Source organism: Callorhinus ursinus, unplaced genomic scaffold (genome assembly GCF_003265705.2).
Source record: "Callorhinus ursinus isolate GAN/ISIS: 27379988/994484 unplaced genomic scaffold, GSC_fseal_2.0 scaffold24, whole genome shotgun sequence".
Lineage (NCBI taxonomy): Eukaryota > Metazoa > Chordata > Mammalia > Carnivora > Otariidae > Callorhinus > Callorhinus ursinus.
Window position 1 is genome coordinate 29,636,544 of NW_027397086.1, and position 26,816 is coordinate 29,663,359.

General features: G+C 46.5%; 1 protein-coding gene and 1 non-coding gene across 2 annotated transcripts in view; both read left to right on the forward strand.

The window, feature by feature from the left end:
* Positions 1–25,786, forward strand: part of TRIM14 (tripartite motif containing 14) — a 33,564-nt gene extending 7,778 nt beyond the window's left edge. The window contains exons 3-6 of the mRNA XM_025888580.2: positions 13,697–13,930; positions 17,243–17,405; positions 19,186–19,278; positions 22,389–25,786. Of these exons, the coding sequence (XP_025744365.1) occupies positions 13,697–13,930; positions 17,243–17,405; positions 19,186–19,278; positions 22,389–22,924 (1,026 nt within the window). The 3' untranslated portion in view covers positions 22,925–25,786. The remainder of the gene's footprint in view (positions 1–13,696; positions 13,931–17,242; positions 17,406–19,185; positions 19,279–22,388) is intronic.
* On the forward strand, positions 19,446–19,518 carry TRNAK-CUU (transfer RNA lysine (anticodon CUU)). Its single transcript has one exon. It is a non-coding gene; the product is annotated as a tRNA-Lys (tRNA).
* Positions 25,787–26,816: the final 1,030 nt, after the last annotated feature.

A 26,816-nucleotide genomic window follows, 5' to 3' on the forward strand; every position in this document is an offset into this window, starting at 1 on the left:
TAGAGGGGTGCCTGGGTGGCTCAGTCGGTTAAGCGTCTGCCTTTGGCTCAGGTCATGATCCCAGGGTCCTGGGATCGAGCCCTGCGTCGGGCTCCCTGCTCAGCACGAAGCCTGCTTCTCTGCCTGCCTCTCTGCCTACTTGTGCTCTCTCTCTGTCAAATAAATAAATAAAATCTTAAAAAAAAATTAAAAATAGAATTACCATATGATCCAGTAATTCCACTACTGGATGTTTACCCGAAGAATATGAAAACACTAATTCAAAAAGATATATGTGCCTCTGTGTTTATTATAGCATTATTTACAATAGCAAGATATGGAAGCAACCCAAGTGTCCATCAACTGATGAATGGATAAAGAAGATGTAGTATATATAGAAGGAATACTATTGAGCCATAAAAAAACAATGAAATCTTGCTCTTGCAACGACATGGCTGGATCTAGAGGGTCTTATGCTAAGTGAAATAAGTCAATCAGAGAAAAACAAATACTATATGATTTCACTCATGTGGAATTTTTTTTTTTAAGATTATATTTGACGGAGAGACACAGCGAGAGAGGGAACACAAGCAGGGGGAGTGGGAGAGGGAGAAGGAGGCTTCCCGCCGAGCAGGGAGCCCGATGCGGGGCTCGATCCCAGGACCCTGGGATCATGACCTGAGCCGAAGGCAGTCGCTTAACAACTGAGCCACCCAGGTGCCCCTCATATGTGGAATTTAAGAAACAAAGCAAACAAAGAAAAAAGAGACAAAAATACAGACTCCTAGCTATAGACAGTAAACGTGGTGGCCAGAGGGGAGGTGGGTGGGGGGATGGGTAAAATAGGTGATGGGGACTAACAGTGCTCTTACCGTGATGAGCACTAGGCGATGTATGGGATTATGGAAGGACTGTATTGTACACCTGAGACTATATAACACACATTAATTTTACTGGAATTTAAAAAAAATTCATTCTTCAAGCAAACCACTATTCACATTTTGTTTTTTTTTTGTTTTTTTTTTTTCTGTGCAGGTATGCGCTTTTCTATAGTTTGAGACATGTTCTCTCTGCAATTCCATACAACTCTAATACAGAGACATGTCTCTCTACAACTCTACTGTCATCTCTCTGCAGTTCTAATATACAAACGCTCCCCCTTGGGAGGTAAGGCCTGGTGGTTCGATTTCTCGTGTGATTTGTCGTTTGTATCATCCCCTTGTCTTCGGCAGCCGTTTCCTGTGGCGTCCTGTATCCCTGGGGCTGTCAGAGCACAGCTTCAGAGCCCTGTGGCTGGAGCTCCTGCAGGGCGCTCTGTCAGTTTCAGTAGTTCCAGACCTGTTTTTATATGAATTTTTCAGTTTTTGCTTTTTTTAAGATTCTGTTTATTTATTTGAGATAGAGTGTGTGCACAAACAGGGGAAGCGCCTGTTCAGGCGCCCCTGAATTTTTCAGTTTTGAGGGTCCATGAGCTCGGACTTGCATTCTTCTCAGTACAGTCCTGTTGTTTGGTTTATTTGTTTTGCTGGTGACTCTCTTTTTGCCCATGACCCTAGATGGCTGACAAGATTCCTTGCCCCTGGGGCGGCTGGTTGGCTCCGTCAGTTAAGAGTCTGCCTTCGGCTCGGGTCATGATCCCAGGGTCCTGGGATCGAGCCCCACGTCGGGCTCCCTGCTCAGCGGGAAGCCTGCTTCTCCCTCCCCCTCTGCCGCTACCCCCGCTTGTGCACTCTCCCTCTCTCTCTCTCTCTGTCAAATGAATACATAAAATCTTAAAAAAATAATAAAAAGATTCCTTGCCCCTTTCCCAGGCCAGTGGGTGGAGTTTTTCCCGTGCCTCGCTCATGGATGACACGGCGCTCTGTGCTCCTGGCTTGGTGCAGGTGACAGGTACCCAGAGCCCCCTCCAAGACAGCTGGGCCCCCAGTGTGGAGTGGCTGTCATACACTCCACCCCTGCCGCGGTCACTCAGCTTAGCTTCTGCACGGCCCTGCCAGCAAGTTCCCTCTTTGTTTTGGGCAACTAAGGATTTCTGCTTTTCGTCCTTTGTGGGTTTGCTTTTTGTTTTTGAGCTCAGTCACATAATTTAAAATTTTGCTCATTGTGTATCAGCATTTCTGTGTGTTTGAATGAGCAAGGGGGATTTCCCACGTCAGCTCCTTCTCCCCTTATCGACCAGAACTATATGTCACTTTATATATGGAGGTTTTGTTTTGGCTTAAGGTCATAATACTTCCCTGTGTCATGAAAAGTTCTTTGTCAGTGTTTGAGACTGTCTATTCCATTATACAGATCTACCATGATTAAGCCATTTTCCTAATGTTGAACATTTCAATCATTTCCAGCTTCTCACTAACATAGAATAACGCTGCAGTGAACATGTTTTGTTTATTCCCTTTGGACACATCCCTGGTCGCCCGGATCTGTGGGCACACACATTTAGAAGGACTGCCATGTGCTCTGCCGAACTGTGACCTGTGTACTTTGTAGCAGAGAAGTCAGGGACAGCTATGTTGCTCCGTGCTTGCCTACGGAGAGGTGGTGCCGGGAAAAAGGCCGTGCGCCTGGAAATTAATCCATGAAACACCTTTGTAAGCAAACAAAAGCCAGTAAACTCATGGTCCAAAGTCTGCTGTTAGAGACCAGTAAACAAGGCCTCACCAACCACTTCTTTGCAGAGAACCGTCAAGAAGGCCTATCCTCAACCAATACCCATGAAATGATTTTCTCTGCCATTCTTGTTGATAGGCTGTTTCCTTCCCCATCATGGCTCCTCAGAGGGCCAGGGCACGCAGGTGGATGGGAAACTCACCCCTTGCCTGCTACCCTAACTCAAACAAGGATCAGGTGTCAGGGTAGCAAAGTGGTTATGTTCTTCTTCTGGAATCTTCCCACTTTTCCCCAGGGAGCTTTTGATACTTTTATTATTTTTTTAAATTTTATTTATTTATTTGAGAGAGAGAGAGCACGAGAGGGAAGAGGGTCAGAGGGAGAAGCAGACTCCCTGGTCTGCAGGGAGCCCCATGTGGGACTCGATCCCGGGACTCCAGGATCATGACCTGAGCCGAAGGCAGTCACTTAACCAACTGAGCCACCCAGGCGCCCGCTTTTGATACTTTTATAAGTGGGGAAAAATACTATATAAATATATAGATAAGTCTGGCTACTGTCTGTCGAACCCAGACCTGGTAGGGAGCTAGGATGTGCATAGACTGGCAGAGCTAAACTGGCCCTCGGAGATGGGAGCACCCAGGAAGAGAAGTCATCACCGGTGCCACAGGAAGGCAGAGGCGGACCTGGGGCCACAGTAGTATCCATCAAGGCCCACCCAGGAAGACAGAAATCACTTTGAGGGTTTGGGGCAGAGGGAACGAATGCAGGGAATGGTGACACAGCGTGGGAGAGGCGGAGAAGCCGGCCAGGGGTGGCGAGGCGGGAGCACGGCAGGAGGCACCTTCACCCCTGGCCTGTGCAGACGAGGGAGGACGGGGGGTGACGGAGAGCAGGGGGGGCCAGGGCCACCTTGGCAGGAGCCGGAACCAGAGCAGGCCTGTCATGCGGGAGCTGGAGGGTGGAGGGGACACAGGCCTGCAGCCTCTCATGGAGACACTGTCCTGGTGGGACGGACACCCTGGCTGCTCCTTCCCCAGCACTTCTGGATAGTTCCTCCTCCCATTGACCAGACCCAGCCTGAAGGAGGAGCCGGGAAATTCATGTGCAGGAGTCAGCCCCTCTCCCCGCCAAGCAGGGCTGGGGGAAGGGCAGGAAAGGGACCCGAGGCACCAAGGCCTAGCCTGGCACCCTGGGGAGGGAAGCCAACAGCCTCCGTTCCTGGCTCTGTGCCTTTCCCTGTGACCCACCAGAACTGTAGGGACTGAACCGCAGCATAGGGTCAGGGGGCCCGTGCCGGGACAGAAGACAGCCTTTGCCAGGGTGGGAATGGAAGATGAGGACTCGGCCCGGCCGTGCTGCTGTTGACACTAGCAGCCCGTCTCTACCACCCCGCCAGGCAAGGCCACAGCCACCTGCCCAAGTCGCCAGGACATCATAGCTAACAGGGACCGGGCAGGGTTGGGGAGCAGTGGGATCCCCCTGAGAGGCACCCATGGAAGCGTTGTCCAGAGTCGTACTGAGATATCAGCAAGACCGCTCTTGCCATTCTCCTCGCGGGCTCCTCACCCTCCACAGGACCCAGACAGGCCTCCAGCGCCCTGGGCCCAGATGGAGTCGTGGCAGCTGGCAGTCCGGGTACAGAATCCCCCACTCTCCCATGACTGGACTTCGTCCCTGCCCGAGTTCCTTCTGTCCCCAGTCCCTAACCTTTTCAACTAGACTTTGAACCAATGTGGCCCAAACCACTAGACAGCATACTTCCTTGTTTCATTGCCAGAATTCCCTCCCTCCCTCCCTCCCTCACTCCCATTCTCTCTCTCTCTCTCTCTCTCTTCCTTTTTAACTATTTGCATGATCAGCCTTATATGCTTACACCTTAAGTCTTCTTGTGGATGTTTCCAGTTATTCCTGGACTGAGAGTTGTAATAATGTGTCATTAAGCTGATTTTGTACATTATTCTTTACAAAGTGGAGCTGTGGAAACTGACCAGGAGATTATTTGCTCTCTTCGTTTCTAGAAAGGTGCTCCACTGACATACATTGCCTCCAAAATGTGTCTACAAATCAAGAGTTTGGCACACGTTTTCTTCCCTTCACCGGGGCGTTCAGTAGAGATATATTTGTGTCCATGTTCCCTGACCCCCAGAAACCATGTTATCAGTGTAGACTAATTCCCAGGCTAGCCCAAAGCCAATTTAACCGATATTACCTGTGGCTGGTATCAGCTAGCCTCAGAACCTAACCACTGCCTAAAGCACTGTATAGAAAACAGACTTGGGGAACTCCATAGATCATGCCAAACCACATATATAGTTCCTGCCCCACGAAAAAGAGAACATGACATCATGGGGAGCCTGTCCACCAAGTACCAGGGGCCGTTCTGTTGTTGTGTGGGCTGATGTTTGGGCTGAGGAGAGGCTGACCTATGTTTTGCTTTCATTTTTTTTAATGATTTTCTGTTTTATTTTTAAATTGTACTAGTAGTACATGAACACGTTCATTTTTTTTAAGTTCACAAGAGTATATTAGAATACAGTATAGAACTATAGAAAATACAAAATGGGAGTACCTCTTCACCATCCTCCCAGTCGTGTTTTCCCAAACATGACCAGAACTAACAGACATTTAAATGCACTTGCAAGGGTGCCTGCGTGGCTCAGTCGGTTAAGCATCTGCCTTCAGCTCAGGTCATGATCCAGGGTCCTGGGATCGAGCCCCACATTGGACTCCCTGCTCAGTGGAGTCTGCTTCTCCCTCTACCCCTCCCCACTTCTTGTGCTCTCTCTCTCAAATAAAAATCTTTAAAAAAAATAAAATAAATGCACTTGCAAACATACAGGTGCATAGACAGGTTTCCCCCCCGCTATCAAAAAACGGGGCTCTATGAAACCTTTTGTAGGTAGAAAGGGCATAAAGGAAAGAGCATTCCCTGCTTTTTGAAAGTTTGAGTTAAGCCACTTCACATTTAGAAAAGACTTACATTAATACCGTTTTCTAACTGAAGGAAACCTGAAGAGGATTTTCGCTTTTAAGACAAAAACCATTACCATACTAATGTAGGTCTTTCATAAAAGCAAAGTGGACCAACAAAAACTTTCAGAAGGCCGGTATACCTGTATCCATATATAATTTTTGTTTAGTTATCTTTTACAAAAATAGGATCATCCTATATATATATATAATTCTATAGCTTGCTCTTTTTCATGTGGTGTCTTGGAGAGTTTTCCATGCCAGGGCATATGGGTCCACTGCGTTGTGTGTGTGTGTGTGTGTGTGTGTGTGTGTGTGTGTGTGTGTGTATGGTAAAATAATATGTAACAAAAGTTACCATTTTAACCATTTTTAAGTGTACGATTCAGTGGGACTAATTGCATTTACAGTGTTGTACACTCATAACCACTGTTTCCAAAAAATTCCCACTACCTCAAGTATAAACTCTGTAACTACTAAGCAATCACTTCCCTTCCCACCAACCCTGGCAACCTCTCATCTCCTTCCTGTCTCTGTGAACTGGTCTACTGTAGATACTTCCTAAAAGGAAATCACGGCTTATTTCACTTAGCATGACTTAATGGTTCATCCATATTATAGCATGCATCAGAACACTGCCTTCTTTTAAATCACTGCCTGTTATTTCATTGTATGAATGCCGCATAGTGTATATAATAAACATATATATACTTCCCATATCGAAAATTTTGCCCAACTTTATCACCAACAGTGCTGTAGGTAGTGAGCATCTCGGCACACAAATGTTCATGCATGTGTTAAAACATTTTCTGAGATCAATTTTTTTTTTTTTTTTTTTTTTTTTGCCCATCTAGCCCTGGACTCTTGTTTTTTGGGAGGTTTTTTTTTTTATTAACATATAATGTATTGTTTCAAGGATACAGGTCTGTGATTTATCAGTCTTACACAATTCACAGAGCTCACCATAGCACATACCCTCCCCAGTGTCCATCACCCAGCCACCCCATCCCTCCCACCTTCCTCCCCTCCAGCAACCCTCAGTTTGTTTCCTGAGATTGAGTCTCTTATGGTTTGTCTCCCTCTCTGGTTTCGTCTTGTTTCATTTTTCCCTCCCTTCCCCTATGATCCTCTGTCTTGTTTCTCAAATTCCTCATATCAGTGAGATCATATGATCATTGTCTTTCACTGGTTGACTTATTTTGCTTAGCATAATACCCTCTGGTTCCATCCACGTCGTTGCAAATGGCAAGATTTCATTTTTTGATGGCTGCATAATATTCCATTGTATATATATATATATATATATATATACCACATCTTCTTTAACCATTGATCTGTTGATGGACATCCATGCTCTTTCCATTGTTTGGCTATTGTGGACATTGCTGCTATAAACATTGGGGTGCATGTGCCCCTTTGGATCACTACATTTGTATCTTTGGGGTAAATACCCCAGTAGTGCAATTGCTGGGTCATAGGGTAGCTCTATTTTCAACTTTTTGAGGAACCTCCATACTGTTTTCCAGAGTGGCTGCACCAGCTTGCATTCCCACCAACAGTGTAGGAAGGTTCCCCTTTCTCCACATCCTTGCCGACATCTGTCGTTTCCTGACTTGTTAATTTTAGCCATTCTGACTGGTGTGAGGTGGTATCTCATTGAGGTTTTGATTTGGATTTCCCTGATGCCGAGCAATGTTGAGCACTTTTTCATGTGTCTGTTGGCCATTTGGATGTCTTCTTTGGGAAAATGTCTGTTCATGTCTTCTGCCCATTTCTTGATTGGATTATTTGTTCTTTGGGTGTTGAGTCTGATAAGTTCTTTATAGATTTTGGATACTAGCCCTTTATCTGATGTCATTTACAAATATATTCTCCCATTTTGTCGGTTGTCTTTTGATTTTGTTGACTGTTTCCTTTGCTGTGCAAAAGCTTTTTATCTTGATGAAGTCCCAATAGTTCATTTTGGCCCTTGCTTCCCTTGCCTTTGGTGATGTATCTAGCAAGAAGTTGCCGCGGATGAGGTTGAAGAGGTTGCTGCCTGTGTTATCCTCAAGGATTTTGATGGATTCCTGTCTCACATTTAGGTGTTTCATCCATTTTGAGTCTGTTTTTGTGTCTGGTGTAAGGAAATGGTCCAGTTTCATTCTTCTGCATGTGGCTGTCCGATTTTCCCAACACCATTTGTCTTTTTTCCATTGGACATTCTTTCCTGCTTCGTCGAAGATTAGTTGACCGTAGAGTTGAGGGTCCATTACCAGGTTCTCTGTTCTGTTCCATTGATCTATGTGTCTGTTTTTGTGCCAGTACCATACTGTCTTGATGATGACAGCTTTGTAATAGAGCTGGAAGTCCGGAATTGTGATGCCACCAGCTTTGGTTTTCTTTTTCAACATTCCTCTGGCTATTCGGGGTCTTTTCTGGTTCCATACAAATTTTAGGATTATTTGTTCCATTTCTGTGAAAAAAGTTGAGGTATTTTGAGAGGGATTGCATTAAATGTGTAGATTGCTGTAGGTAGCATAGACATTTTCACAATATTTGTTCTTCCAATCCATGAGCATGGAATGTTTTTCCATTTCTTTGTGTCTTCCTCAGTTTCTTTCATGAGTATTCTATAGTTTTCTGAGTACAGATTCTTTGCCTCTTTGGTTAGATTTATTCCTACATATCTTATGGTTTGGGGTGCAATTGTAAATGGGATCGACTCCTTAATTTCTCTTTCTTCTGTCTTGTTGGTGTATAGGAATGGCACTGATTTCTGCGCATTGATTTTATATCCTGCCACTTTACTGAATTCCTGTATGAGTTCTAGCAGTTTTGGGGTGGAGCCTTTTGGGTTTTCCACATAAAGTATCATATCATCTGCAAAGAGTGAGAGTTTGACTTCCTCGTTGTCAATTTGGATGCCTTTGATTTCTTTATGTTGTCTGATTGCTGTGGCTAGGACTTCTAATACTATGTTGAATAGCAGTGATGATAGTGGACATCCCTGCTGCGTTCCTGACCTTAGGGGGAAAGCTCTCAGTTTTTCCCCATTGAGAATGATATTCGCTGTGGGTTTTTCACAGATGGCTGTTATGATCTTGAGGTATGTACCCTCTATGCCTATACTCTGAAGAGTTTTGATCAAGAAAGGATGCTGTACTTTGTCAAATGCTTTTTCTGCATCTATTGAGAGGATCATATGGTTCTTGTTCTTTCTTTTATTAACGTATCACATTGATTGATTTGCGGATGTTGAACCAACCTTGCAGCCCAGGGATAAATCCCACTTGGTCGTGGTGAATAATCCTTTTAATGTACTGTTGGATCCTATTGGCTAGTATTTTGGTGAGAATTTTTGCATCCACGTTCATCAGGGATATTGGTCTGTAATTCTCCTTTTTGATGGGGTCTTTCTCTGGTTTTGGGATCAAGGTAATGCTGGCCTCATAAAATGAGTTTGGAAGTTTTCCTTCCATTTCTATTTTTTGGAACAGTTTTGATGTCCATTAGCATGGTAAATGGTTTTCCACCCCCTCACTTTCAATCTGGAGGTGCCTTTGGGTCTAAAATGAGTCTCTTGCAGACAGCATATCAATGGGTCTTGTGTTTTTATCCAATCTGATAGCCTGTATCTTTTGATTGGGGCATTTAGCCCATTTACATTCAGGGTAACTATTGAAAGATATGAATTTAGTGCCATTGTATTGCCTGTAAGGTGACTGTGACTGTATATTGTCTGTGTTCCTTTCTGGTGTCTGTTACTTTTAGGCTCTCTCTTTGCTTAGAGGACCCCTTTGAATATTTCTTGTAGGGCTGGTTTCGTGTTTGTAAATTCTTTTAGTTTTTGTTTGTCCTGGAAGCTTTTTAATCTCCCCTTCTATTTTCAATGACAGCCTAGCTGGATGTAGTATTCTTGGCTGCATATTTTTCTCATTTAGTGCTCTGAATATATCATGCCAGTCCTTTCTGGCCTGCCAGGTCTCTGTGGATAGGTCTGTTGCCAGTCTAATGTTTCTACCATTGTAGGTTTCAGACCTCTTATCCCTGAGCTGCTTTCAGGATTTTCTCTTTGTCTCTGAGACATGTGAGTTTTACTATTAGATATTGGGGTGTTGACCTATTTTTATTGATTTTGAGAGGGGTTCTCTGTGCCTCCTGGATTTTGATGCCTGTTTCCTTCCCCAAATTAGGGAAGTTCTCTGCTATAATTTGCTCCAGTATACTTTCTGCCCCTCTCTCTTCTTCTGGGATCCCAATTATTCTAATATTGTTTCATCTTTCGGTATCACTTCTCTCTCGAATTCTCCCCTTTCTTTCAAATTCTCAGTAGTTGTTTATCTCTTTTTCTTAGCTTCTTTATTCTCTATCCTTTGGTCTTCTAGATCACTAATTCTCTTCTGCCTCATTTATCCTAGCAGTTAGAGCCTCCATTTTTGATTGCACCTCATTAGTAGCCTTTTTGATTTCGACTTGGTTAGATTTTATTTCTGCAGAAAGGGATTCTCTAGTATCTTCTATGCTTTTTTCAAGCCCAGGTAGTATCTTTATAATTGTCATTCTGAACTCTAGTTCCAACATCTTACTAATGTCCATATTGATTAGGTCCCTGGCAATTGGTACTGCCTCTTGTTCTTTTTTTTGAGGTGAGTTTTTCTGTTTTGTCATTTTGTCCACAGAGAAGAACAGATGAATGAGAGAACAAAATGCTAAAAGGGTAACAACGACCCCAGAAAAATATACACTAAACAAATCAGAAGAGACCCGAAACCAGGGGGAAAAGAAAAAGAGTATGATCAGGCTGGTGACTAGAACAGAGCTACACACTAGATTTTGGGTGTATTTTGGTCTGTGAGAAGAAACTGCCTCCCAAAATTCTAAAGAAAGAAAAACATATATATATATATACACAAAAATAAGGGTAAATACAATGAAGGGATGGAATATGACTGTAAAGATGAAAATTTAAAAAGATTTTAAAAGAGGAATTGATAAGAAGTTGGTTGAAAAATGAAGGAAAAAATTTTTAAAAAGTAGAGAATGTGATCCAGGCAGGAGACTAGAACAAAGCCATACACTAGATTTAGGATATATTTTGGTCTGTTAGAGAAACTGTATCCCAAAATCTTAATGAAAGAAAAACTTACATATATACCAAAAACAAAGTTAAATACAATAAAGGGATAGACTATGACTGTAAAAATGAAAACTAAAGATTTTTTAAAAGGAGTTGATAAGATGCTGCTTGAAAAAGGAAAGAAGAAAAATTCAACTAAAAAAATAGAAAAAGAAAAAAATAAAGAAAATTTAAAAAATTAACTTTAAAAGACTAAAGAATCATGGTAAAAAAGCTATGAATTCTATGTGCAGTATCCCCCTAGCGCTGGAGTTCTGCCGTTCTCATTGATCGGCAAACTTGGTCTTGGCTGGCTGTTCGTGCTGATCTTCTGGGGGAGGGGCCTGTTGCCGTGGTTCCCAAATGTCTTTGCTGGAGGCGGAATTGCCCTGCCCTTGCCGGGGTCGGGCTAAGCAATCGGCTTGGGTTTGTTCCCTGCAAGCTTTCCGTTTGTCTTTGGAGGACGAGAGTGAAAATGGCAGCCTCCCAATCTCCGCCCCAGCGGAGCCGAGAACTCGGGGCCGCACTCCTGAGTGAGCCCCAGAGAAAAGCAGTCAATCGCTCCTGCCTCCCCGGTCTCCGGCTGCACTCCATGCTCACCCAGCCTGTGACCAGGTGTTTCTATCTCTGGCACCTGACTCCGTGTGGAGTCCCCAAACGCAGCAGATCCCTGCGGTGCGCTCCCGCGCCGCTCCTCCTGGGGGAGGAAGGGGAGTCTCCCCGAATCTGCCGCTTGTTGGGTCCCTGCTGGAGGAGCAGTGGCCCGACTGTGTCACCGATCACAGTTTATGGCAACCCCGAGCCGAGAGCCCACGCCTCGGCTCCGTCTCTGCAGCCGGCTTCCCCGCTCCGATACCCAGGAGCTCTGCTGCACTCAGGCACCCCCGGTCTTTCTGTGACCCCGAGGGTTCTGAGACCACGCTGTCCCAGCGAGGGTTCCACCCCCCGCTTAGCCACTGGAGCGACTTCCCTCAGCAGAGCCGACTTCGAAAAGTTCCGATTTTGTGCTCCACGGCTCTATCACTTGCCAGAAGTGGCTGATGGAGTCCTCCCCCCCCCCCCCCCCCCCGTCTATCCTCCCGAATATGGCCTGATATAAGGATATAAGGATTGCCACTTCTCCGCACGTCCTACCTTCCAGTAAGTGGTCGCTTCTCTGTTCAGAGAGTTGTTGCTTCTTTTCTTCGATCTCCTGTTGAGTTCGTAGGTGTTCAGAATGGTTTGATCCGTATCCAGCTGAATTCCTGGGACCAGACGAAATCCAGGTCTCCTACTCCTCTGCCATCTTGCTCCTCCTCCTCTGAGATCAATTCTTATAAGAGGAATTGCTACATCGAAGGATGGCTGCGTTTAAAATTTTTATATCATCACATTGTCCCCTAAAAATGCAGTGCCAAGAGACACTGTCACCCACAGGGTAGGTAAGTGCCTACTCCACACATCACTCGAGGCTCTGCTATTATCTTCCAGGCTGATGGCCAGAAGGTATTTTCTGGTATATCGCTTACTTCCTTGACTGTTTGAGAGGCTGGGTACCCCTTCATCCAGCTATTGGCACTTACATGCATTTGGTCCATTTTAAATCAAATGATTTCTTTTTTTTACTGTATGTGATGGATGATAAGCCTGTGTAGTTTGTTACCTGTCATGGAACCGTTGTCTACAGAACCTTTCCTCTTAGGAAGAGTTTCATCTTTTATCTGATCAAACCCACTATGGCTACGTTTTAGCTGAGTTTTAGGTTTCTCTTACAAAGATCTCAAATTTTTAGAATAAAATTGTTTTGTATTTCATTCTGATAGATGGCTTTAAATGTGTAGTGCTTTAATCTATGTGGAATTTTTTTGTTTGTTTACCTTTTGTTGTAGAAAACCTCAAGCATACCCATTTATTTAGAAGCAAATACCACACATGCCATTTTATCTGTAAAAGTTTAAGGTGTTATTTCCACAAGATGATGCTTTTTTTTTTTTACATGTACAGCCATGTTATCATCATCACACCTGTGAAAATTCACAACAGTTGCCTTATATCATCCAGTATCCAACCAGTGGTCACATTCCCAACTGCGTTACGTCATGTTTTGTTTGAATTAGAAGTGAGATAAAGTTTTTAAAATGCATTTGGTTGGCGTATTTCTCAAGTTGATGGCTGTCATGTTCCTCTGTTCTCTGTACATCCTCTAAATTGGCTCTCTAAGGTAAATTTAGAGTTATCAGATACAGAGTCTCATTTTTTTGGCAAGACTACTACTTTGGCAAGGTGGGGTTCTGTTTGCATTTATTTTTATATATGGTATAAGATGAGGATCTAACAAAATATTTTTTCAAATACATGGTTAATTGCATGCTGTACCAATACCATTTATGGAATAGTTCACTCTTTCCTCCCAGTAATTTGAAATGCCACCATTCTCTCTCTTTCTCTCACACACACACACAGTTCATTTCTGAACTCTTGTGCTCTTGATCGTTGTCTATGCCTAAGCCATAGGATTTTAAATCCTGTAGCTTGACGGTTTGTTTTCATATTTAATAAGGCAGCTCATCCTTCATTGATCTTTTTAAAGCAATTTTTGGCTTTTCTTGTGCTTATTCTCTGCCATCATAATTTACCATTTGTTTAATCCACATGTTAAGACTGGGATTCATTGACTTTGTAGACTCTAATGAATCTTTCTAGCCAGGAATATGGTCTTTTCTTCTACACATTCAGAGGTTTGGGTTTTTTTTTTTTTTTTTTTTTAATGTCTCTTAGTGCAGTTTTATGCTTTTCTTTATGTAGTTCATTACAATTTTTGTTAGGTTTATTTTTTGGTATCTTGCTATTTTTTTCCCACTATCTTTATTTCTCCATGCATTTTCCAATTGGTTATAGGTGGTACTTGGGAAAGCTGGAGTTTTTACAAGCTGATCTTACACTTGCCCGGCCACCTTGCTGAGCTCACTTTTTAGAGGTTGTAATAATTTGTTTCATGTTGATTATTCCGGATTTCCTGGTTGGCAGTGATATCATCTGCAACTGGTTTCTTTTCAGGCTCATGCAGAGTCAAGTAAAACCTGGCTGACGGGAAAATTCACTGAACTCAGACTACTACTTGATGAAGAGGAAATGCTGGCCAAGAAATTCATTGATAAAAACACACAGCTAACCCTCCAGGCGTACAGGGAGCAAATCGAATCTTGCAAAGAGCAAATAGATGGCATGCACAGTCTCTCCAACAGGGTCTGGAGTATCAGCCAGGAGCCCGATCCCATACTGCTGCTGCAGGTAATGCTGGGCTCCTGTCCTCACAGCGGACCCCTGCTCTCCACTCTCCCCCGCCCCCGGCATTTCATCTCAGTTACTGTGGCACTGAACACAGGGTTTATGCACTGAGTGAATACACAGAGAATTGCCTTGTCAGCATGCAGGCTTTCTTGCCCCCACACAAGTGGTAAGGAAATAGGCATTGTTAGCAAGAGCATATACATCTTAAGACTAATGACATAAAATTAACAGCCACCATTTTGGGCAGGGGGAGGGGGGGCTCTATGTTCCAAGCACTTTATGCTCTCATATTTACTAAAACTCTGCAAAGTGGATGTTCTCACGCCATTTTATGAATGAGCAGTTGAGGCCCAGGGAGGGTGAAGTGACTTGTCCGAGGTCACAAAGCTAATAGGCGGCAGAGCTGTGATCAGAACCCAGGTCAGCCTGACTCCAGAGCCACCGGCACAGCTGCCCGGCCCTCTGCCTGGGCACTCTTACTTGAGACCCCCTCCTGGAAAGGCAGGGGTCCTTCCAGCTACCGAGCAGGCTCCAAGAGGTGACTCACACTTTGCTCAAAGGGGAGAGAAGGATGGTACTCTTTGGCCACTGGGCTCTGTTGGAGGCTATCACCTTATACCGAGGGAGCATCTAGGAAATAGCCCCTGTGATTCATTACTATATTAGTGAACACATGTTGTTGAGAGTGGTGTTCCTGTTCCTAAGTAACCACAGGAGAAACTCCCCTCTCGTGCTGATCCTCCCGCCTGGCCCCCTGTGCACTGGGATGGCTTTCCTACTCACATAACCCTCCCCTGTTTCCTTCTTCGCCCTGGATTCTGGCAACCTAAGAGCTACATAGGTTTCAAATGGCTTGGCAGGGACTTGGCGGCTTACACTTTGTTCCTCCTCTCACTCTGGCTTCCCGCTTACTTTCTTATCCTGGTGTTCTCTTGGCTTAAGTTTTCTCGCTATAGAGGAAAATCTTGCTGTGTTAGATAACCTTTGTAAGATGCTTTACAGGCTTGTGGGACAACTAAATAAAGGTGTCACTGAGTCTAATCACAGATTAGGCTTTGGCTGGAAAATAAGACCGACAAATAAATCAGGCAGTACCAAACCAGTTAAGCCAGTCCGCGGCAAATATTTCTAGGCTTGTGTGTGTATGTGGCCTTAGTCAGTTCAGCCTGTGTGTCTCATTGTTAGCTAACAAAAGAATACATCTAACAAACGATACCGGGTGAGGTGCCTTCCTAGGCACATTGGATATTATACTTTGAGAGGAGCAAGGTGCACAGAGGGGTACATTTGTTTGTTTCTTCAAAAATAATGGTACTGGGTAGGGATATCTAATACAAAGGGATGCTTCCACGGAGAAAAATGTTTTTCTTGTATCATAGATACAGTTTCAGGGCTTTATCATCTTTTTTCTTTATTCTTTGGTGCCAGAGCTACTGATGTTCATCATTCATCATTCCTCCCTTTTTTTTTTTTTTAAAGATTTTGGGGACGCCTGGGTGGCTTAGTCGGTTAAGCATCTGCCTTTGGCTCAGGTCATGATCCCAGGGTCCTGGGATCGAGCCCCGCATCGGGCTCCCTGCTCGGCGGAGAGCCTGCTTCTCTCTCTCCCACTCCCCCTGCTTGTGCTCTCTCTCTGACAAATAAATAAAATCTTTAAAAAAAAAAAAAGATTTTATTTATTTTGACAGAGAGAGAGAGATAGCGAGAGAGGGATGCGGGGCTCAATCCCAGGACCCTGGGATCATGACCTGAGCCGAAGGCAGCCACTTAATGACTGAGCCACCCAGGTGCCCCATCATTCCTCCCTATTTGCTCACTCATGTATTCTTCAAATATATACTGAGCAGCTTGTTCGTGCCAGGCTCCTGTTTGACACTGAGAGCTTGAGGGTGGGGGGACATGCTCAGAAATAGTTATTTACAACACAGCCCAAGTGAGCCAGCAGAAGTATGTCTACAAAGTGTTCAGTTCTGCATGGCGGGGGTGGGTCAGAAAAGACTTCTAAGGGGAGGTGACCGTGGAGCTGGGTGTGGGAGCATGAGGAGCTCACCAGGGATATACAGAGGGACAGAGCAGAGAGGACATCCCAGGCAGAAAGGAATCATGTGCACATGAGGGCCTGGCAGGCTGGAGAACCGCTAGGGTTTAGCCTGGCTGGAGGCAGGGCAGGGGTACAAGGGAGGAGGGTACATCTCTGTTGGGAGATGCAGCTGGATCCGGAAACCGGGGCTAGTTAGTGGAGGGCCATATATGCCTGGCCATGGGTTTAGACTGTCCTGTAAAGATTTGGGAGCCAGGGGAGCGTTTTGAATTGGGGAACAACCTGGTCGGTGTAATGCTTTTGGAAGGTCACTTTGGTGACAGGGAGGATGATGGACTGCGGGGGCCAGGGCCAGCGGACAGGCATCAGGATGAGGAGAGGCAGGCAGGTTTGAGATGCAGCAGGATTGGTGAGTGGAAGTAGGGGGGATCCAAGATGATGCCCAGTTTCTGGCTTGAAATATGGGTGGCTAGGGAGCTGTTCCCTGAGTTGGCAAAGATGAGAAACAGGTGTGCTCAAGTTCATTCCTTATTCTATTACGAACATTTACTGAGAACCCCCTGCTGCCCCCGAGAACTACGAGCAGCTGTCACTGCCTCACCGGCACTCCCACACCCAGGCCTCAGATTGGAGGAGCCTGGTCACATGCCTGCACCTCGGTGCAAAGGAGGCTGGGAGAGTGAGTTTTCTAGCTTCTACTTAGCAAAGCCACACTTAACCCAGGAAGGCTATTTAAAGGGGGAGGTCCAGGCAGTAAACAGGACAGGTCCTCACGGTGGCGGGCATGTTCCCTCAGTCGGCATTCCAGCTGAATTTCCAGGGTCTTTGACTTCCCCCCTGGAACGTGGTTTCCTGTTCTCTCCTTTGGACATGCCCAGAGGGCTCTTTCCCCAGGAAAACTGGCCCATCATTCCTTTCGTCCCCCCGTATGTCAGGCAGAGCCCTGTGGCAGTGTCTGGAAAGCTTCAGGGCCCCTTGCAAGGTGGTGAGCAACTTAAGGGCAGGTGCAGTCAGCCAGCCTCCTTCCTTCCTCTGCCCTTCATGCCTTGAGTAGAGCGCCAGGAACATGGAAGGAAGGGAGGGAGGGAGAAGTCAACAGTGCAGTCTCGCCAGAGCTGTTTCCGGGAGCACAGCCTGGGCTGCTCCCAGGTGCGGGGGCGGGATGGGGGCCACCCTTGCTGGCCCCGGTTTGGTCCAGGGTGCAGCGGGTGGAGCCTGGGACAGCATCCGCCGCTCCCGGAGCCACCCTGACCCCCCGCACACCCTCGCAGGAGTACAGGGCCGTGGAGCAGGAGATGCAGCAGCAGATGAGCCTGGGAGACCTGTGCTACCCAGAGCCCCTCTCGTTCGAGCCTGTCAAGAGCTTCTTTAAGGGCCTCGTGGACGCCATGCAGAGCATGTTACAGACGCCACTGGACGTTCGCCTTAAGGAGAGTAAGTTGCTGCGGAACCAGCCTTGTGTCCCTAACTCCCCTAGGACCCTTTAACCCAGAGACGACTGCGAAGACCTAAATCCTGTCTCTTCCACACAAAGGCCCATGGCTGGGTGGTAGAGGACTCCTGGGCCTAGGCCCTACCCACCCTTCAGACTTCACTTCCTTCCTCTTCTGAGACCCTGTCCTGCCTCTTGCAACCATACTGCTCTGCTTCTGCCCCTAAGTTGCTCCCAGGACTCTGCTGCACCTTATCTTTGCCTGCTCTGGACTCCCAGCTGGAATAGCCAACTCCCCTCCTCCTCTCCCTCTGGCCAAGTCCCACCAAGGCCCAGCGGTGCTCACCCCAGAAGCCTTTCCGCACCACCCTGGGCCGGCTGTGCTGGCCACTGCTTCTCCCCCCTCCACACCCTGCTGCATCTCCGGCCTGGGGCTGCCCCTGAGCTGGAGACAAGAGCCTCCCCCTGCCTGTCGTAAATGCCCAAAGGGTAAGAACCACTTTGAGCCCTGCTCCGAGGTCCCTGCAGGGCCTAGCACGAAGCAGGCGCTCAGAAATACCTTTCTTCCTTCATTCATCTCCGCTCTTATGATTTCTCCAGAACACTTACTGAGCCCCTCTTCTCTGTTAGGCACGGCAGGGCACAAAAACAAAGGTCTTGCCTTTGTGGTGCTTCGTGTTCTGGGAGCAAGACAGTAAGAGAGTATGTCAACAGTAAGTGCTCTGGAGAAAAATACAGCAGGGTGAGAATTCAGGGTGACCAGAAGGAGGAGCTGGATTTTTTATGGGGCTGTGGAGATGGCATCTCTGAGAAGGGGACGTGCATCTTCCCCGCAGTCCGCTGCTGCTTGACTCCAGTCCGCTGCCAGTAAACACTTGGGCCCTGGCTTGTCTGCCACTGCAGCAGTTCCTCCCGCGGCCCCTCTGCCGTCCATCCTGCCCCGCTTCGGGCCTGAGCCTCCAAGCAGGACCTCTGCCTCCACGCTCACCCTGCCCCATCCACTCCCCACCACAGGGAGCTTTGAAAGTTCTGCTCGTGTCTGCCTTCAGGCAGACACCTTCCGTGGCTCCCCAGTTTCGGTGCCACTATGAGCACCTGCCCTTAATGCCTGTGCTCCCGCTCATACCCTCTTGCTGGGAAAGCCTTCCATCTTTCTCTGGATGTCCAAATCTTCCCTGTCCTTCAAGGGCTAGCTGAGGCGCTTCCTCCTCTATGATGTCTGCCCTGATTCCTCTCTCTTCTCTGTGACCTGGAGCACTCCGTGCCTTGGCAGGTAGCTCAGGTGAGCTCACTTCTCACCTTCTTTACCTGATGGAGCTGTGGAAGACAGGGACCATGGCTTGGGTTTCCCCTCAACTCCCTTGCACTGGAATGAGACCTGACATGACCTTTTCTGATGACCTAATTTCTCGTTTTCCATTTTACCCCGGAATCTGTATGTCTGCCAGGCGGTGGCCCCCATGCTTGACTGTTGAATACATCGTTGATTCTCCTGGTCCTCCTTGAGCCTGCTGTCCCGTCCCTGGGTTCAGGGCTCGCTCACACTGGCCTGAATTCACTTCCCACCCACCCTCCGAAGTACACTTCTCCTTAGACCCGAGTATCGTCCTAGAGTATTCCTGTCTGTCTCGAATTCCTGAATTTGCATTTACTGCTTAAATTTGCATGCACCTCTCGGGGAGAGATGATGCGAATCTCCAGTTTTGTAATATTTTTAGTATGTTTTGTAACTTGCTGTGCTTGCATGAGCGCCAGGCACTCATTTCTCACAATCTTTTACAGACACGAACTGCCAGCTCTCGGGCTCCACGAGCACCAAACTAGCTTCCCTGTTGAAAACAAGCCCTTCACCAGAGCGATCACTCTTCTTAAAATGTAAGCCCCAGGGAGCGGGGAGCAAAGGGAGGGTGGAGAGGGCTGGGTGCGTGGGTAAGGGGGGGCGGGTCACAGAAATGGAGGTCACTCCCTTTTTTTCTTAACACACCCAACTTGGGTTTTTTTCAACCTTTATTGCTAGTTTTTAAATAACAGAAATAAGGAGCACCTGGCTGGCTCAGCTGGTAGAGCATGTGACTCTTGATCTCAGGGTCGTGAGTTTGAGCCTCACGTTGGGTGTAGAGATTATTACCTAAAAGTAATAATAATAAAAAATCTTAAATACAGAAATAATACATGTTCATTGTAGAAAAACTAGGAAACAAAAACAAAAATTTTTTAAAGAAAATCACTTTCCCATAGATAACTACTATTATTGTTTGCCCTGTTAGCTTTCTTTGGTTTCTCTATACATACAAGGATATATTTAATATATATATTTTTTACAAACATGGTGTCATACTATACATGCTGTTTTGTAACCTGTTTTTATTTAGTGATATATTGTGAAAAGCTTTGTTCCCTTAAAAAATTACACAGGTAATGGATGCTTCTTACAGAAAATTAGAAATTAGATATAAAAAAAACCCAAAGAAAAAGGCTATTAATATTTTGGCATACATTCTTTCAGACATTTTAAAAAGATATGTGTACAGATTTTTAAAAGTGGGATCGCATATTCTTTTGTAAATTTTTTATTTAACAGTATACCTTGAACAATTTATTTGAATAGATTTAAATATTATCATTATTTTTAAAGGATGCATGGTATTCCATTGATTGAATAGGCCACATTTAACCAGTCTCATAATGCTGGGCATTTAGGCTGCTTTACATTTCCATTTCTGTAAACAATGCTGCAATAAATGTCCATTCTTGTACATATTTGCTGAATAAGTGAATGGATATACCTTAGCTCATTTTTAAATTATTTTATAGGAGTAATTTTTCAAAGTGGAATTACTGGGCATGTGCCTTTTAAAGTAAACCTGGAGATATAAAATACATAAAAGTACAGAATCAAAGGGGTGCTGCTCATTTTTTTAAAGATTTTATCTTTTTAGAAAGAGAGTGAGAGCAGAGGCAGGGAGGGGGCGCAGCAGAGGGGAAGGGAGAGGAAGAGGGAGGAAATCTCCAGCAGACTCTGCACCAAGCATAGAGCCCAGTGCAGGGCTCGATCTCAATGACCCTGAGATCATGGCCTGAGCCAAAACCAAGAGTTGGATGCTTAACCAACTGAGCCACTCAGGCGCCCCATTTTTTTAAAGTGAATACAGTCTATAACCTCCTCCAGACCAAGAAATGGAAATTTCCAGCTCCCCAGAAGCCTTCCTCATTCAGCCTCCTGTTCACTACTCCCCCAAGGGTAACTGCTGTCCTGATTTCTGACACTGTAGATTAGTTTTGCCTGTCTTTGGCCTTTACATGACTAGCTCATTCAGATTGTACTTTGTGTTTTGCTTCTGTCACTTAACATAATATTTGGGACATTTATCCATATTACTGTGCATAGAAGTAGTTTGTTTTCACTGCTGTATATAGTATCCCATTGTATGAATATAGCACACGTTATACTATTGAAGGACATTTTGGATTGTTTCCGGTTTGGCCTGTAGTGAATGATGTTGCTATGAACATTCCTATGCATGTCTTTTTGATGCACATATGCATGCATTTCTGTTGAGTATTTACCCAGAAGTGGGAGAAAAGGATGCCTACCATAACCCCATTTCTGGATGTCCTATACAGTGCCTTGAGGTAAGAAAAAGAAATGAAAGCTGTAAGGATGAGAAAAGGGGGGGCAATAAACAATTAGAAAATGAAGTTTTAAAAACATTATTTTCAGTGACATTTTAAAAAAATCAGGAATAAATCTCAACAAAAGATGTGCAAAACCTTGCTACAGGAAACTCCACAAACGATTCTACAGTATCGACTAAAGCAGAACATCCATATCCCCTACCATCTAGACTTTGCTTTTCGTGCCTACAGATGTGGTTTAATGCAGTAAGAACAATTATTGGGAGTTAAGTCAGCACCACATTTCTGGGATACAAGTTGGCAATATTTACCAAAGGCCTTGAAAGCAAAATTATCCATCTTGATCCAGCAATTCCTCTTTCAGGAATGTATCCTCAAGCAGTAATCAGATGCATAAAGAGGTAATTATATTTGTGTTTTCAAGAGCTTTTTTAAAGCCTAAGTAAATACTGGACGCCTGGGTGGCTCAGTTGGTTAAGCGTCTGCCCTTGGCTCAGGTCATGATCCCAGGGTCCTGGGGTAAAGCCCCACTTAGGGCTTCTCTGCTCAGCGGGGATCCTGCTTCTCCCTCTGCCTGCCACTTCCCCTGATGGTGCTCTGACAAATAGATGAATACAATCTTTAAAAAAAAAATAAAGCCTAAATATTGAGAAGGGGGAGAGACAGGTTAAAGTATAATACACCCAACACATCAAAATCTTAGGGTCGGGTGCCTGGGTGGCTCAATTGGTTGAGCGACTGCCTTCGGCTCGGGTCATGATCCCGGAGTCCCCGGGGTCGAGTCCCACATCGGGCTCCCTGCTCAGCAAGGAGTCTGCTTCTCCCTCTGACCCTACCCCCCCTCATGCTCTCTTTCTGTCTCTCTCAAAAAAAAAAAAAAAAAATCTTAGGGTCACCATTAAAATGCTCTGATAAAATATTATTTGATAGGGGAAAATGTTCATAAATACATCAACAAATTTTAAAAACCAGATTACCCAAAAGCGTGTATGGCATGATACCAATAAGAAAAACTATAAAGTGGCAAGATAAAAACTGGAAGAGTATACACCCAAGCCTTAATAGCAACAGGATTTCTTTATTTTTTTAGAAATTGGCAACAGATTCCATGGCACAAAATTCAGGGAAATTTTCACTCCTTCCCATGTCCCACTGCCACCTCCTCGAAGGTAATCAGGGTTAAAGGGTGGCGTTTCGTTTACCCACTGGCGACTCCGGGTGTCTGCTTCCTACGGTGAAGTTGTGGGGACGTGGTCGGGGGGCGGGCTGGGCGGGGACAGGAGCCCCGACCGGTTCCGGGGCGCCCCGCTGGCCCCGCCCACCAGGTGTGCCCCCCCCCCCTCCCGTAGATGCACGCACACCCACCCTGGAGCCAGACACGATGCACGCGCGCCTGCGCCTCTCTGCGGACCGCCTGACTGTGCGCTGCGGCCTCATGGGCCGCCTGGGACCCACACCCGCGCTGCGCTTTGACAAGCTGTGGCAGGTGCTGGGTCGCGACTGCTACGCCGCCGGCCGCCACTACTGGGAAGTGGACGTGCAGGAGGCAGGCGTCGGCTGGTGGGTGGGCGCCGCCTACGCGTCCCTGCGGCGCTGCGGGGCCTCAGCCGCCGCCCGCCTCGGCTGCAACCGTCAGTCCTGGTGCCTCAAGCGCTACGACCTGGAGTACTGGGCCTTCCACGACGGCCAGCGCAGCCGCCTGCGGCCCCGCGACGACCCCGACCGTCTCGGGGTCTTCTTGGATTATGAGGCCGGCGTCCTCTCCTTCTACAACGTGTCGGGCGGCATGAGCCACCTGCACACCTTCCGGGCCGCTTTCCAGGAGCCGCTCTACCCGGCCCTGCGGCTCTGGGAAGGGGCCATCAGCATCTCCCGGCTGCCCTAGGGGCCGAGACCGGAGTGACCGCCCTAGGCCTTCCACTGCTCTGGTCTCACCCGACCCCATGTGGCTGGGCTACTGCCAGCTCCCAAGCACCCCCATCTCCCCCACTAGTCCTGCCCGGTGCTTTGAAAGGGCTCCTCTCTTTGGCTAGTTTCAAACATGCCCTAAACACAGGTCCTCTACCGGGTCTCAGTGCCACTACACTGCTTTTAGTCCAGGTGCTACCCACAAGTGAACCCTGAGCATCCTGACCATGTCAGAATGGGTTATCCTCAGCCTCAGGTCTCTCCCTCCTAGTCTGCAATGCCTGGCACTTCATGGGCACACAATAAATATGAGAGTCATCCAGCCCTTTCCCCCTAATGTCCCTTTGACCTGCCTCCTCCTCTCCACTCTGCTCCAGCTTGTCCATGTCGCTTTTCAAAGCAGCCACAAGAGCATCGTAACACCTCGGGGCCTGAGCCCTCTCCCATTCTCATCCTCCACTGTACGGCCAGATTGCTGTGCCTAAAACCTCATTTAACCTCTTAGAACTACCAAGAGGTTCCCAAGGACCTCAGGGAGAAAAAAGCTGGCACTTTACCTTAGCATTCAAGGCTTTTCTAGTCTGCCCCCAAACTCCTTATGCTCATCTAGCTTCTGCTCTTTTCAGAGACCCTCCAATGAGAGCTTTTGGCACCTTTGCCCGTGCCTGTCTCAGCCTTCCCCTGGCCTAACTGCCCCAGGAAGTCTTCCCAAGCCACAAGAACCTCTTACTAGGAGAGCCACACATCTAGGACCTTGCTTTCCAACTAGGTTGGAAGCTTTCCAAGGGCAGCTGTGTCCTATACCCTCCCCACCCTGCAGAGGTCAGGATGTCCCTTTCCCTCCCAATGACCAGCAGCCGGCTATCATTGAATCAAAGAAGAGCTGAGCTGAGAAGTCCTCCTGAATCACCCAGCCTAACCTCACTGTACATTTGGGGAGACTAAGGTCCTAAAAGAAAGTTCCTTAAAGTTGGGCCACGCCCCAGCCCCAAGGCAAGTGTTTTACTTGCCCCATGTCCCAGCTCTTCAGGCCCAGCTTTCAATGTGGGAGATTTTACTGCTTATTCATTCCTCAAGGGATGTTGGGAAGAAACCAGCAGGTGACTGTTGCTTAGGAACCACAGGCAGTTTTCCCAACTGTCTTGGAACTAAGAGAGGAGGAGCTAAGAGTAAGGTCTGGATGGCCCAGAGAACCCCATTTTCCATTAAGAAGTGACAAATAGAGAAGGCCAAACCAGGAGGACCTCACAGTCCAGCTCCTCTAGCAGAAGGGGAAGGCCTCTTCTGGGTCTGTGCTTCAGTTCTGAAGATTTAGCATCATTATTTGCCAAATTCCCTAGATGGTTTTGAAATCATAATGTGTTAAATTATCTTCTTAGGTGGTTGGCAAGAAGGCAGTGGTAGGGGAAGAAGATGCAAAGCTGAAACCCACTTATGGTTTCAGGGCATTCATTAATTTGAAGCACATAAAAATGCCAATTTCTAAATTTTCTGACCTAAAAATGCCACTTTCATACAGGGCAATGTAATACAAGTGTAAATCAAGGCAGAAGGAACCTTTAAGAGTGCCTTTGGTTGTAACCAAATCACTTAAAACTCTAGCTGGATAGACAGCATAGTGTCTAAGCACACTGCTCCGGGAATCCTGAAAAAAGGGGAATTCTACTGGGGATGACCCAGAGCTGAATTCTGACAGGGCGTTCCCGACAGAAGATGGATGTGCCTGACCCTACATCTCTGTTTATCCCTGCAAACAAAGACTTATTTCCAGACCCGTAGCGATCGGGGCCAAAGTAATAAGAGCACCTGCTATTTTGTCAGGCACTGTTCTAATGCTTTACAACTATTAACTCATTTGATCCTGACATCATCCCTAGGAGGTAGAAAGTTACCCCAGTTCTACATAGGGCAAAACTGAGATCCAGAATGAGTAACTTGCTCAAGGTCACAGAGCCAGTGGTGAGGTTGGGGTTGTGCTCACGTCCACCAGGCCATACTGTTCAGGCGAACACAGCTGGTCTCTGGCTGGTGCCTGCTCGCTCCTGTTTTGCCTATGATGCTTCACTTTGGCCTACTGAGTCTACCTTTGGGTAACTTTCCTTGGGCTGAGATGAGGTTCTGCACCCAGAAGAGGAACTTGAGTTTGGAGTTCACATATCAGAGACAGCTGAACTATACAGGAAAAAACCGGCGTTGATCCAATGCCTACTCTGTATCAAGACCTGTGCTAGCCGGAAAACGGCAGTTTCGGTACACGGTCATGTGACCTCAGGCTAGTCATTTCACTTCTCAGTCATCTGTAAAATGGGGGGTAAATGACCCTGCCTACTAGTGCTGGCAGGCTCAAATGAGCCACTGGTTATGAACTTGCTTTAAAAACCATACAGTACTGGGTGGCTCAGTTGTTAAGCATCTGCCTTTGGCTCAGGTCATGATCCCGGGGTGCTGGGATCGAGCCCCATATCAGGCTCCCTGCTCCGCGGGAAGCCTGCTTCTCCCTCTCCCACTCCCTGTGCTTGTTTTCCCTGTCTCTCTGTCAAAAAATAAATAAAATCTTTAAAGAAAGAAATAAAAAATAAAAACCATACGGTACTGTACCATGCTAGGACCCATCAGCATCCCCAGCAGACATCCTGCAGTAGCAGGAATCTCCTTCAATATTCTCAATACAGGACTAAAGTTTCTTTGGGGTCCATGACTATAAAATCACTTACTTAATTCTCCTTCAGATTTATACTTACAGAAATTTCTTAATACAGCAAACTGCTTACAGATATTTTTTAAATAACATTAATTTTATAAACTGTGGTTTTAATAAATATGAATATATCCCTTGTAACCATGTTCTTCATTGGGAGTTCATGTTGCTTCAAGTACACGGCACCTAGGCCTGGACAGGACTTCACTCACCTCACGTCCCCTCCACAATTTTCCTGTGGCAGTCAGTTGGTCCCAGGTTGAAAAGTGCCAGTGATGGGGAGTTCACTACGTATGAATATAACTAAGTGCTTGCCTACGTACAAACAGGCACTACCTTCTAGCTGTTCCTATCCAAGACAAATACTACGTAGCTTTTGGCATCTTTGTGATCATCCTTTAGCAACATGGAAGCCATCTGTGGTCACTTACTGATTCTTAAGAGATTCCAGGACCCTTCCTTGCCTATTGCATCTCTTCTGTTTCTGCAGTTCCAGTTTGTCAGGGAGCAGGAGATAGGGATGTCAGCCTAGCAGAGGATACGCACACGTGGGCCTGCACAGCCTGGTCCTGGTGGGCAGGAGTCTGTACTATGAGGAGGGGACAGCCCGCCCAAGAAGCCAAGCTGCATGTGAGGTGAAGTTAGGGGTAAGCATGAGAGGGGGGGGCCAGATCTGAGTCCAGCATATCCCCAGAAGCCTTCTATGGTTCTCTCCCACAGAGAGAATAAAATCCAAACTCCGCAGGCTTTTAGGCCCTTGCTTCCTTCCTTTTTTTTTAAGACTTCCTTATGTTAGAGAGCACGAGCCCAGGGGTGGGGGTAGACAAAGGGAAAGGGAGAGAGGATCTCAAGTAGACTCCACACTGAGCGCAAAGCCTGACGGGGGGTTCAATCTCACAATCCCAAGATCATGACCTGAACCGAAATCAAGAGTCAGCTGCTTAACCAACTATGTCACCCAGGTGCCCCCCTTGCTTACTTTCTGACCACCTTAAAAATCCTTTGTCCCCATGGAGCCACTCCCTGCCAAACCATCACCTGCATGTCCTTGGACACTTTGGCACTTCCCAAGCCTGTGCCTCAAGTGCCACCATGGGGCCTTCCCTGGCCATGCCTCCTCTCCTATCCCTAGTCCCAGGATTCCCATCCATGGCTCCATGACCTTTAGAAA